The sequence below is a fragment of the Arvicanthis niloticus genome, chromosome 10 (genome assembly GCF_011762505.2).
Source record: "Arvicanthis niloticus isolate mArvNil1 chromosome 10, mArvNil1.pat.X, whole genome shotgun sequence".
Lineage (NCBI taxonomy): Eukaryota > Metazoa > Chordata > Mammalia > Rodentia > Muridae > Arvicanthis > Arvicanthis niloticus.
Window position 1 is genome coordinate 6,336,989 of NC_047667.1, and position 13,488 is coordinate 6,350,476.

Sequence of the window (13,488 nt, forward strand, 5' to 3'; positions counted from 1 at the left end):
TCTGGCCGTGACCTAGAACGTATTATGAATTATCCCATCTCCAGCTGAAACCAGGAGGGGTTGTGGGTTGGGCCTTCCCCTTTAAATTGAGAGCTGAACATTAAAGCTTTGAGCCTTGATCAGAAAAAAAGTCTGTCCATAGATTTGTATTTCTGCAAAGTTAACAATGACTTCACTAAAGTTGATTTTCTGTATTTGTTCATGTTCAAATGAGACTACAAATTGTATTAGCTTATTCATCTTCTATTACACCTAGAGGATTGTTTTTTATATGTGATTCATTTTCAATGAGATCTTTTTTATAAAAACCTATAGTTATTCAAAAGGTTTAGTAAGATTTTTTAACACAAGGACAAGTTTGCTAAAGCACATCATTTTTATAATAGACTCCAAAAATTTTAAGAGTGTCAAAAATGTTCAAGTAACCAAAAATCTTCCCAAAAAAATATCTTAATGCAGAATATATCACAGATTTCTCTGCTATTTGGTAAAAACTGAACGAAATTACCAAGGGTTTGCAATGACCTGAGTTCCTTTAACACTAGTGGTGACACCTATGTTTATATACATTCAGATTACAGAGCGTACTGGGAAAATATACCTATGACAGAGAGAAACTGCTTTCTTACTCATAAAACCAATCACATTCACCTGATTTTTCATGGTGCCAGTGGAGTAAGTGGAATTAATCATATTAACTATTCTCCAGGATATAATATTTATTAAGTGTTAAGTCATCAGATGCATTCATTTAAGGATCAATTGCACTTTGTTAAAAATTAACAGGAACTTTAGGGTGTGTGCATGTGTATGTGTATGTGTGCCTATGGTTATGGAGTGATATATCATTAAGGTTTCTTAAAATTACCAGTGAAGGATGATTATAAAACAATAAACAAGTATGAGAGAGGGCTCAGACAGTGAAGCACATATTCTGCAAGACAGAAAAAAACCATGAACTTTTCACAATTCATGTGAAAAATGAAAAAGGCAGATGTGGCGTAGTTGTAGGTGATAATAATCCTAGTTTAGGGGAAACAGAGAATCCTTTTAAGTCAGTGGAAAAAACTGCCTCACACTACAAGTTTGGGAGGCATCTTGAGGTATGACACTAAGGTTCTCCTTTAGTGTCTCCATGAACATGCACACTCATGAATGAGGTACACAAGTGTACCAGCATATCCATGAATGGACACACACAGACACACAGATAAACAAATGCAATGTTAAACATATTTTTGACTCTCAGTTGCTTTTCAGTTCTTTACACTGAATGGTCTTCATTACCTGTACCCACCTGGCACTTACTCTGCTCTTGCCACAGCTGCTTGAGCTTGTTCTTCGGCATCCTTATACCCTTGTCTATGCAGAAGTTTTCTAAGATTCTGAATGAGTTGATTGACACGACCACAGTGATGTAACTTCATGAAGTACCCTTGAAAGCTAAGCAAACATTTTAACCACAGATATTGGAAATTTGAGAGTTCAAAAAAGGAGACATTCCATTTATAGCAGGTAATGGTGGAGGGATTTGTGTGAGTATACAACAGATGGGTCAGCAGCTAAGTATTTCCTTTGTAGTTTCAGACTTCACATAGGAAAGAAAGTGTCTCTGTGTTATTTTTTACTTTTTTATAGTTCAAGGACTCCAGATACGTTAATGGAGGAAACTCTTGTGATATTGGTGTAAAATAAAAATCTTTTCTACCTAACTTGATCAGACTCAGAAAAGCATATTGAATACTAACCATTCCCTAGTGTGAACATAATAATCTTAATGTATATGTAATAAAAAAAATTAGGCCCTGGAGCCTTTTCATTCACTAAACCCACAGTCAATGTTATGCTGTATTATCGCAAGTTAATGAACAATGATTGCATGTTAATCACAGGTCAGTGTCCAATTTGTTTGTACTTTGTAGCAGTGTACTGATCCCTGTGTGCTGTACCTTTTTTTAAAAAATTCAAATTAGTACTAAATTTAAAAAAACACAAAAATATCATGTAATGGTTTATAGTTTACTATCATCATACTGGCAAATATTACTCACTAAGCACAAACAATTGGTAGTCAAGAAAACAGCAAGTCTTTCTTCAGCTACTGTTTATGTTGAAATATATAATAAATATACACATACACACATACACACACACATATATGCATATGCATATGTGTATGTGTATATGATGTATATATATGTGTGTGTGTGTGTGTGTGTGTGTGTGTGTGTATCCTGGCTAGTAAAATGTCTCAGTATATAAAGTCACTTGACACCAAACATGATGACCTAAGTTAAATCGTAGAATACGTTGGGAAACCCTGATGCTAAGGTCAAAGTTTGACCTTACCAAAAAGCCCTGAGCTCAGTGCAAATGGTTGATGCCCTTTGTCAGCTAGGTTTTCTCTTCCCAGGGGTATTCCCAGATGCCACATCTTATACCTGAGGATTGTCATGTAGTCCTTAGAAAATTAAAAGGCCAAAGTTTTATATAAATATTATTCACCCTGAATAAAATTAGTCTGCCTCTGTTAAGCTGATCTAGTAAGTGTTGTCATTTCAATTAGTACTTGTAGGGCTTCTGAATTCCACATCAGCTGCCCCTGCTCCATTGGCCCTTGTGGACAGGTACAGGAGATGATTCTCAGGAGTGTGGAGAGGCAAGAACCCACATGGTTAAAGGAGAAAATGCTAATATTTTTAATAAGATCAAAAAGCTCCTGCACATTATAATATTACTGCCCAGAGTAATATTATCTCAAGTGGTCTCTGAAACCCATCTCAGTGTAATTTAAATAAAAATGAATTCAGAATTTTTCCAATTATCTCAGTTGAAAAAAATTGCAGATATGTGTTTTGTGTGTGTGTGTGTGTGTTTTATGCATAGTTAAATATAACAAACATGTTTTGAAGTGATTCATTTCTATCTGATTGCTCATGTGTCTTCTAAAAATATTAGCAAGATATTAATTTAAAGGTCAGATATTCAAAAATTCAGATCAGAATAAAAGTTAAAATTACTAATAATTAAATCTTACTGTACTGGTGACTGATTATTCTGGTTTCATACTATACTGAATCCTTTTCACAATCAAACAGCATCATCTCTGGTCATCACTGTCATTATTGCAGCACAAGTTACGGTCCAACATAAAGACGAGGAAGATAGTCTGATTAGCTATTTTTCTTGTTGTTGTGGAAAAAAATACTTGTAAGAAGCAACTTAAAAAACAAAGGGTTCCTTTTGGCTCAGAGCTTGAGTATATAGTTCTTAATGACAGAGAAGGCATAGTGTCAAAAATTTAAGACAAATTATCCCACTGCATTTGCAATCAGGACACAGAGAGAGGTGAGTGCTGGCACTCAGTCTTTGTCTGTTTCTTATTTAGCTAAGGATACCTGAGACCTTAAGAAATGATATAGCCTATATTTAGAGAAGGTTTCTAAGCTCTCCTAACCTAGTCTTAAAACCTTGCTTAAACATGCACATTTGTCAGCATAGAGACATTAGATTGTGCCAAGGTGACAATTCAGATTAACCATCACAATGAGTATGAAGGGTACACAACACTCCACAGGTACAAGGATCAGAAGTGGCTAGACATGGAACCAACACAATTTCTGTACACCTTCTACAATTTCTTTTCCTTACTCTTATCACTGAAGTCAAGAATTTTAGGTCAAATACAAAGACAAAATTATTTCCTTCCAGATCTGAGGTCTGGGTTCTTCAGGGAGTTCCAGCAATATTGTATCAGACAGTGTTTATGAAATACAAGAATAAAAGCAGATATTGGCTTATCAACTGACCATGTCTCTGAACAAGTTAAGCAATGTTTTATTGAATTCATATTTCTCATTCGACAAGTGAGTTTGTAAAATATCAGAGAACTTAACTGGTCATATTAATCTTGCAACCTCATCTCTTAAAGGGAGTCTATTCATACATAAATCATATACAACCTTATTCAGCTATGCATCGGACAGTCAGTTTATCAGCACATAGTTGTCCTCATTCCTGTCCTGGGCTAAAAGTTGAGGGTGAAAAAAAATGCCTCTTCATGAAGCTTTGAGCTGAGCACTGATAAGAACAGTAGAGAATAGGTGCTGACTCATTCTCTCTGGGTTACAGTGATACACTCCTAGTGTAGAGGAAAGGACAAACATTACAATGGCCTTTTTTAGTCTTCTTACTATGAAATTCTTGACAGTCATTCCACTGAGGTATCTACAGACTTCCTACAACAATCTACCCAAAGGAAAGTAGCAACTCATTTTTTTTCATTCATTTCTGAATACCCTGGGAACTAGGTCTAGCTTAGTGAATACCATCCAAAGGCCCCTTGAATAATAAAGGAGCAAATCATGAGAAAATGTTCTTGTGAGACACTTGCATTAAAAAGCTGATGATAGTGTAATAGTGTGATTGAGTCCTTATTTCCTATCCAGTCACATGAGAATATGTGATTGCACCTTCGGCCTGCCATGTAGGCTTATGGTACCATTTATTTGATCATATATCTTATGATGACATTATTATGTATCCAGTATCTCTATTATATGTTCTAACCATGATGGCCACATACATAAACTATATGAGATTAGAGGTTGGAGGCATGGGTTAAAAATAAGCTCTAGGACATGTTACCAGGATCTAAATCTTAGTTCTTCCAGATATTATCAGAACTGCTTATACCTGCGCTCAGTCACCTCACTAATGAAATACTTTAACATGTTTGTACTGAGGTTCAACTGAATTCAGTGATAGAAAATGCTTTGCAGTGAGTCTGGCTTGTGTGATAAATTTAGTAATTATCAATGTTACTGCTATTATTATTTTACTGATAAGCTTTATGTCCTGGAGAAACAATTTAAATATTCCTGATCTTTGGTAGTTACTTGAATAAAAATAAACGGTGATAAAACAATTTTAAAAGGTTTTAGAAGGATCCTAGTACACAGGTTTAAAAATAAATATCAGCTAATGAAATAAACACAGCACCTGTCCCTTTTGAGGAGAACAGTCTTGTTTTTTCTAGAGCTGTTTGTAATATACAAACAAAGGGCTGGGGCTGGAATTGTAGTAAGTGTTTTTCTACAGATTGTAAACCCCAGACTTTTCTATACCCAAGCACAGTGCTAGTAGCTAGATCTGTAAAAAGTAAAAATTCCTTTACAGAAATAGTTCTCAACCTCCCTTATGCTGTGAGCCTTTAATACATTTACTCATGTTTTGGTGACCTCTAACCATATATTTTATTTAATTGCTACTTTATACCTGTAATTTTGCTATTGTTATGAGTCAAAATGTAAGTATTTGGTATGTAAAAAAACTAATATGTGACCCCTGTGAAAGGTTCATTCTACCCCAAAAGGGCCTTGATTCACAGGTTGAGAACCACTCTTCTACAGCATATTGACTAGTTGGAAAGACAGACAACAGTTGAATCATACCATACAGTGCAAGCATGATACAGCCAAGATCAGTACAGACAAGAAGCCTTACTTGGTAACAGAACATGTCAGGCCGAGCAGAGAAGTAATAGTTCTACAATGGCATGCTGTCTAATGGGAAACTAACAGCTTTAGGCCTAAGCATTTAGGGAGGATTTTAACCAAGTATTTAGTATCTCTTCCCCAAATTTCCATGAATCTTTTCCCTGCATGCATAAAGAGATATACATATGAAACCAAGTAATCTCTCAATAAATGTTTGATTTTGAGATGAGCAGATTTTCAAAATGGAACTAGTGATCTGAATAATAAATAGAAACTGAAGATAGAGAGATGATTCCGGAACTAACAGTACTTGGTGTTCTTGCAGTGGACCTGTGTTCTGCTCCCAGCACCAACGTTGTGATTACAACCATCTACATGATAAAACCACTTGGAGGGTATCTACCACCCTCTTTTAGCTTCTGTAAATAACTGGCATGCACACATGTAATGTGCAGGCATACTTATAGATAAATGCCTTTTATACCTAAAACAAAATAAATCATATTTAAACCAAATAAAACAGAGACCAGGTCAGGGAGAATGACTTAGTTGACAAGAGATGCCTTTATAAGCATGAAGACCTGAGTTTAAACATCAGTGTACACAATGAAAACTCAGGGGTGGTGGCATGTGCTTGTGATACCCCTATTGAGAGAAGGAGACATAGTAGTCCTTAGATCTGGCTGGGTTAACCAGTCTATCCTCATCTGTAAGCCCCCGCGCAATGAGAGACTCTACTTCAATAAAATAAAGTAAGTCGTACTTGAGTAACGATATCTAAGGTTGAGCTCTAGTCTCCACATACATTCACAAATATATGCATATTACACACACATACACACACACACACTCACTCACTCACTCACACAAACACATATGGATCCTCACATACATATATATGGAAAAAAATAAAAAGTCAAAAATAAAAATGACTCAAGGACCCCCATATTGTAAACTAAATACATTTACCTGCCTTGGGAAATCCCATTTCAGAAATGATATAATAATCATGTATAAGCACCTACTTTATTCCAGGGACAATTTGAAGAATATCATCAAGATCAGCATGCAGATAACCTCATAATTAGGTATATTTTTATTTCTGCTTAGCAGATAAGAAAACTGAAGTATGATATAAGAACTTCAAGAAAGAGTGGCTCTATAGTCTATGCTGTCAACTAGTTGTTTGTTATTGTTATTGTTTTTAAGGACCAACTTACTGCTTATCTTTAAGGCCAGAAATCACAAGACAGAAAAACTGTCTGTCTTCAGGAACCTGGAGCTTGTATGATGAAGGTTCTTTTACAAGAACAGTTTTCAGATAAGGTTTAGAGCCTTGGGGCACACGTTCTCAGGTAGTATTTGATCTTGGAGATCTCGGATGTGGCAGTCAAATACAAATCCACTTCTGATAATAGGATACGGACAGAAGAAAATCCATAAAGTGCTAAGAACAGGTCTGATGGGTGAAGTCTTCAGTTACTCAGTTCACCTTCTTCTCAGCTTCAGTTTGTAATTAACTTCTCTCATTCATTATGCTTAAAAAAATCCTTGTATGACACTAGGTAAAGACAAGAGTGATTTGTTAAGAAGTTTTGGCTTTACAGATAGATAATATTCCTATTTGGGATATGATTTTTTTCTGTGTTTTTTTCTTATTGATAATTGAAGATCATTCCACCTTTTTTCTTAGTTATTTTAATGGTAGAAATGAGAAAAGCTGTTTTTTTGTGCTTTACATAAATTTGCTTCTAACTCTCTCTATATGGGTAATATCACCACTGCTATTATAAACACTATTGCTGTTACTGTCAACACTATCTCTACTACCATCTTTGTCTGCATTTCTGGAACCATCAAGATGGGGGCACATGATGATAAGAGCTTTATTGCACATGGTATCAGGAAAGAAAAAGTGATGAATGCTACTGTTCAACACACTTTCTTTTTTTATATTTACGTCCGGACTCAAGCCTATGGAATGGCAATACTCACATTTAGGTCATCTTCTCAACTCAATTTAACCCAATCTAGATAAACCCTCAGTAAATATCATGGCAGATGGTACTGCTGTTCTAACAATATGTGTCACCTGTCTGCAGGTTAGAGATGATTCGTGCATACCATAAAGATACAGTAACATACAGGTAAAACCAGGAGAGACCAAGTAAACCTAGAGCTTCAGCAGAGATTCAGACAGGCTCAGATGCACCAAGCACCTGTTGTTTTGACCATTTAGAAATAGCTGAAGTGGGAAGGACATAGAGCATATAAACTTTGAGTCTTCAGAGTTTGATACAACTGAGCCAGTGCTACAGGAGCTCAGAAATGTTCTCTCTATGTGGATGGAGACATATAATCCCTTTCATCAAACATTCTAAATATGCTTGTGAGTGAAACACACTGATGATGATCTTCATTTTTCTTTCTTGTTTGGGTGCAGCCCCTTCCGAGGTAACATTTGCCACTGACGTTGGGAACGGCCCCATTGAGCTCCTCGTCCAGTCTCCTTATCCTCTGAATGACAATCAATGGCATTACATCCAAGCTGAGACAAACCTCAAGGAGACCTCACTGCAGGTGGACAACCTTCCACAGAGTATGAGGGAGGCCTCAGAGGAAGGCCATTTCCGACTTCAGCTGAGTAGCCAGTTGTTTGTAGGTAGGGACATCATAGATCATACCTTATGCTAAATACCTACAAGATTGCTTTGTGCTCTAGCTCAAGAATAATTCTTAGTCACTTACAACAAGGACACAATTAAAATATGGTGTTATTTTTTAGCCATAAGTTTAATTTTATATATTGTTTTATTCTAGCATGGTCATTGCAATAAAGTTTTGCTAGTCTTTCAGAAATTTAGGGGTTGTCTCAGACAATCTTAGCATCATTTCTCATTGTGTTTATTGTTTTCAAACATCTGTATATTTTTATGTTTTGGATCATTGTAATAAAATTTGACACTGTAGGCATGTAGATGTGTGTTTAGGTGTCTATATTTCTGTATGTATATGTATGCATGGATTTGCACATGGGCTTATGTTACAGTGATGATATAGTTCCTCTTAAAATTACCCACTATTTAGGCTAGTTCATACATACCTTAAAGCTGTAAAAATAAAATACAGACAGGTAAAAATACAACTTTAGTTCACTGTGCAAGGTAGAACACAATGCTTCATGTTATCCTGCTCTGCCATCATCTGGATAGGACATGAGCTTCTCATCTGGGGAAAATCACAGAGTTTCTTATGTCTTTACATTAAGAAGACATTTTTACCATAGAAATCTACCTGAGCCACTCTTTCAACATTTATAAACAGGTTGAGTAAGCCACATACAAGAGAATGTGCAATAGATTTTGCATTTACCACCTCTGCAAGGCGAAAAACGACACTAACAAGATATATTGAGAATCATTCAAATCCATGAAGGAGAGTGACTGCAGAGGAAGAGAAACAGAGCCAGGTGTTAGACTCTATAAATCCCCCCCCCTCTTAATTGCACATAGACCCCAGGGGGGAAAATCAATGAGCATTTTTGGGGGATCAACTTGTATGTCCCATTGATTTGTTCTGTGATTAAAGGAGATTCACTCACTGAAATTGAAACAGAGAACACAGTGCAAGTGAGGTTTGCCCTCTTGGCTTGCAATATCAAAATTGTAAACAACCTCAAGTTTTGTCATTATTTCAGAGTAAGAGACTACTTTCGTGTCTTAGGAATATTCCTTTTCTGACTCAGGCAGTCAACTTCACATATGTGTTTACTAGTCTGGTAATCAGGTATCTTAGTTACTTTTTCATTGCCATGATAAGACACCATGATCAATAAAATGTTTAGTATGTGCTCATGGCTGTAGAGGGCTAGAGTCCATGAACAGCATGGTAGAAAACAAGGCAACAGCAAGGTATGCATCCTGTCAAAGCAATAGCCAAAAGCTTATATCTTAATACATAACCATGAGGCAGAGAGAGAGATAATTGACCTTTGGAACTTCACAGCCCATCTCAAGTGACATACTTTCTCCAAAAATATCATGCCTCATCATTTCCCCAAACAGTTCTACCAACAGAGGGTGGGGAATGATTATGCAAATTTAAGCTTAAGGAGGCTGTTGTCACTCAAACCACCCTACCTTGGATAGGTTAAAGAAGGCATATTTCTAACCATCATATCATTTCTAACACTCTACACTGTTCATTATTTTTCATGTCACCAATTACTCTATTATCCTTTCAACTTACAGATTCCTACTATTTGTATGTTTGTGTGTGTGTTTGTGTGTGTGTATGTGTGTGCATGATTGTGTAGGTAAATTCACACATATCACATGATCATGTACACAACACTTCATATAGAAGTGTATGCACACATACAGGATAATATAATGTTCATATAGAGTTCTGGTAACAGTCTTTAGAGACCTCCAATTTGTTTAAGACAATGCTCCTCGTTGTCCTGTAACTTTATCATGTAGACTAGGCTACCTGGCCTGTAGGCTTCCAGAGATCTGCCTGTCTCTACCTTACATCTTACATCACTGATATTGTATACATATACTCCCTACCTAGGTTTTTCATTGGTTCTGAGAGTCAAATTCTGGTCTTTATGCTGGCAAGGCAAGCACTTTTCTGACTGACCCATTTTCCCAGTCCCCATTTTTTATTTTATTTTTCTTGTTGACATATTTCTTGTCAAAGACATGAAATTGGATATGCTGATCCTATCCATGTTGATAAGTACACATATATATCTAGTTACTTTCTAGACTAGCAGTTCTCAGTCTTCCTAATGTTTTATATTTACCATAAAATTATATTTGGTACTACCTTATAACTGTAATTTTGCTACTGTTATAAATAATAATAATAATATAAATATCTGATATGCAGGATATCTGGTATGTGAAACTGTGGAAGGTTGGTTTAACCCTATAGGGGTCATGACCCACAGATTGTAAACTGCTGTTGGAAACTAAAATTTAATAGAGTTGTAGTATAAGTTGTTAAGGAAGAATGAGACTCAGTTAAGACAGTAGATAAACACAGACAATAATTAATTTGTGGCTTCTGCCCTCAGATTTTGTCCTGCTCCTCCTCTCCCCATCTCTTTTTTCCTCCCTCCTCCTCTTCCTTTTTCCCCAATTTATACATTTGGCAGAACTCAAAGATTTCTCAGCACTCTCAGTTTATCTGTGATATGACCTTAAGTTCAAGGATTTGACAATAATTGCCTGTTTTCAAAAGACAGAATGGGCCTCTGCCTCTTCTGGGATCTCCCAGAAGTCTTAGCACTGCACACATACAGGATAATGGAATTCAGCTGTGCTTGTGTCTTTACATATGTACTCTCTTACATCACTGAAGAGCTGGGTTGTCTATGTGAATAAAACAATGAGAAAGTTTCAATCTGCTGAATGCTTAACAGACTGTATTGAAGCTTCTTCTGACTCCTTTCAGATGTTTTCTTACCTGAGAGTCAGATTACAGCCCAAGTCTGAATATAAGTTTGAAAATATGCTAAATGGAATTTTATTCATAAACTATAGAAGTAAAAAACAGATAATGCATAATGCACCTACTAATTCTTAGCAGTAGGTAAAAACTCAAGAGAAGGCTAAGAAGATAGCAGTAACCGAACACACAGTTTTCTATGATGTGCAATAAGCTTTACTATAAACCCATGGTATAGTAGATGGAAGAGCTTAAACATAAGTGCTTCAAATGTCAATATGGCTAACCAGTGTGTGACATAGAGTTGAAAACCAACACCCATTTTCCCCTCTTGCAGTTCCTAGTTTTGTACTGCATAAGCAAATGGTAATATGTTGCAATTTTGTCACTGTGTCATCTTTTGCCAGAAGGGACAATTTGACTCTATCCCTTTTATTTCAGATGAAAGACAGTATAGGCCACATAAAAATCCATATTTTATTTATGTGCAGAGACCTTTGTCATGTAAAGTTTCATTCTTAAGCATTTTAAAGAAGAGCTATGTATCTCTCTCAGTCTCTCCCCTTCTCATGTCAATTTTTCTTTGAAACACATCTCATGTATCCCAAGCTAACCTTGAACATGCTACATAGCCAAAGATGACCTTTAAATTCTGATTCTCCTGACCTCACATCCTGAGTTCTGAGATTATTGATGTGCAGTTGATCTGGGAATTAAACTCAGGGCTTCTTGCATGCTAGGCAAGCAGTCTACCAACTAAATCAAGTCTCTGTCCTGACTTCCATGGGTGTTTGTTTATTTGTTTCTTTGTTTGTTTGTTTGCTTTTAAGGAATTTCCCTTTTCTTATAACTTAAAAGTTCAATGAGCTGACAGCTAAGTGTTAACACAAAGATGTTACTCAAATGGAATAAGATGTTACAGGTCAACAGATGGAAGCTGAAATGAAATTACCCTTTGGATAAGCTTCTTTGAAGAGTAATAGCCTCAAGACCACAAAAGCCCTATAGGCCCATAAATGAGAGTGAGAATCTCTTAGGTCAAACAAACAAAAAGGAAGCATCTAGTTACTACAAATTTCCAAGGAGACAGGGATAAGTCCTACACCAAATGTCCTACTCTACATGCTAGGCATCATCAACATTTAGCTTGAATTTAAGCATCTGATGTCATGGAAATAGTTAAAGGACATCCCTTGTTTGAAGCTACAAAGGAAAGAGGATAAGCCAGGACCACAGTAGCCTCTCTCATCTTGTCTAGGGTGAGGGCCCTTAGCAGGATTTAGCCTGATTTCTGGGAGAGGGAGCAACTAGAGTTTCTGTTTATGAGCTACAGGTATGACACCTTTTATGTTTTCTCTCTTATTTTTCACCATTAGGAGGAACATCATCAAGACAGAAAGGCTTTCTTGGATGCATCCGTTCATTACACTTGAATGGGCACAAAATAGACCTGGAAGAGAGGGCAAAGATCACCTCTGGAGTCAGACCTGGCTGTCCAGGTCACTGCAGCAGCTATGGAAGCAATTGCCACAATGGGGGAAAGTGTGTGGAAAAACAAAGCGGTTACTCCTGTGACTGTACCAACTCGCCATATGAAGGACCTTTCTGCCAGAAAGGTATGATGGGCATACATACATATGCTATGGGGCCACTACTGTTTGTGGTCCCGTAGCACACAAATATCATGGCCAATGATCCTGTGCCATTAGGCAGTCCAGACCATTCCTATTACAACTAAAGCTCTATTACCCATGTGCCATGTTTAAACCAATTATCTCTATACCTACAGGCATCTACACCATTTCTCCTACTTGTGTCAATGTAGTACTGACATGGCATTGTCAAGGCAACTTTTTCCACTCCCTCAAGCAGTGTCCATACTTTGTGCCTTCAGGAAGTTTTCCTGTGTTTAGAATCTGCTTAGCTCATCAACATAATCATATCCATGCATTGGTCTTATATGCTCACTGGCTCAGTTGTGCTCAGTAATAACTGAAAATGGACATATCAACCAGACTGAAGGATCAGACGAAGACTAACAGTGGATCATCTACTTGTGTTTAATGATGTACTAACATTTCCACTTCTAGCACATGAATTAGAAAATGTATCAAAGGACCAAAAGAATTCAGTGCTAAATAAAGTATAGAAACATTAAGCCATCTGTGCCAATGAGAAATGGCACAGATATGTGCCAATGAGAACAAAACAAAAGGTTTGTCTACTATAAACTTTATAGAATTTATAACATTTCTTTTATTCACAAAAATGAAGTTTGCTGAGCACCTAATGCAAACCATATTCAACAATAGTATTCAATATTAAAATGAAGTATTTTAACTGCTACAGGACTCAGCAATTTCACACAACTCTTACCAATTCATTAAGACACACAACTTTTGGTGTCTGTGTGTGTGTGTGCCCATGCATGCACATATTCCTATGTATGAGAAATAAGCATCTGTGTACAGTACATTGGACAAAATGGGCATATATTTCTCAGTTAGCATCTACTCTGTATTTTGAATAAGTG

The 13,488-nt window shown here is 36.6% G+C and overlaps 1 protein-coding gene across 1 annotated transcript in view; it reads left to right on the forward strand.

Annotated features, from left to right (window-relative positions):
* The window catches only part of LOC117716146 (contactin-associated protein like 5-1), an 838,779-nt gene that overhangs the window by 717,594 nt on the left and 107,697 nt on the right, over nucleotides 1-13,488 (forward strand). The window contains exons 17-18 of the mRNA XM_034513074.2: nucleotides 7,942-8,160; nucleotides 12,332-12,571. Coding sequence (XP_034368965.1) covers nucleotides 7,942-8,160; nucleotides 12,332-12,571 — 459 coding nt within the window. The remainder of the gene's footprint in view (nucleotides 1-7,941; nucleotides 8,161-12,331; nucleotides 12,572-13,488) is intronic.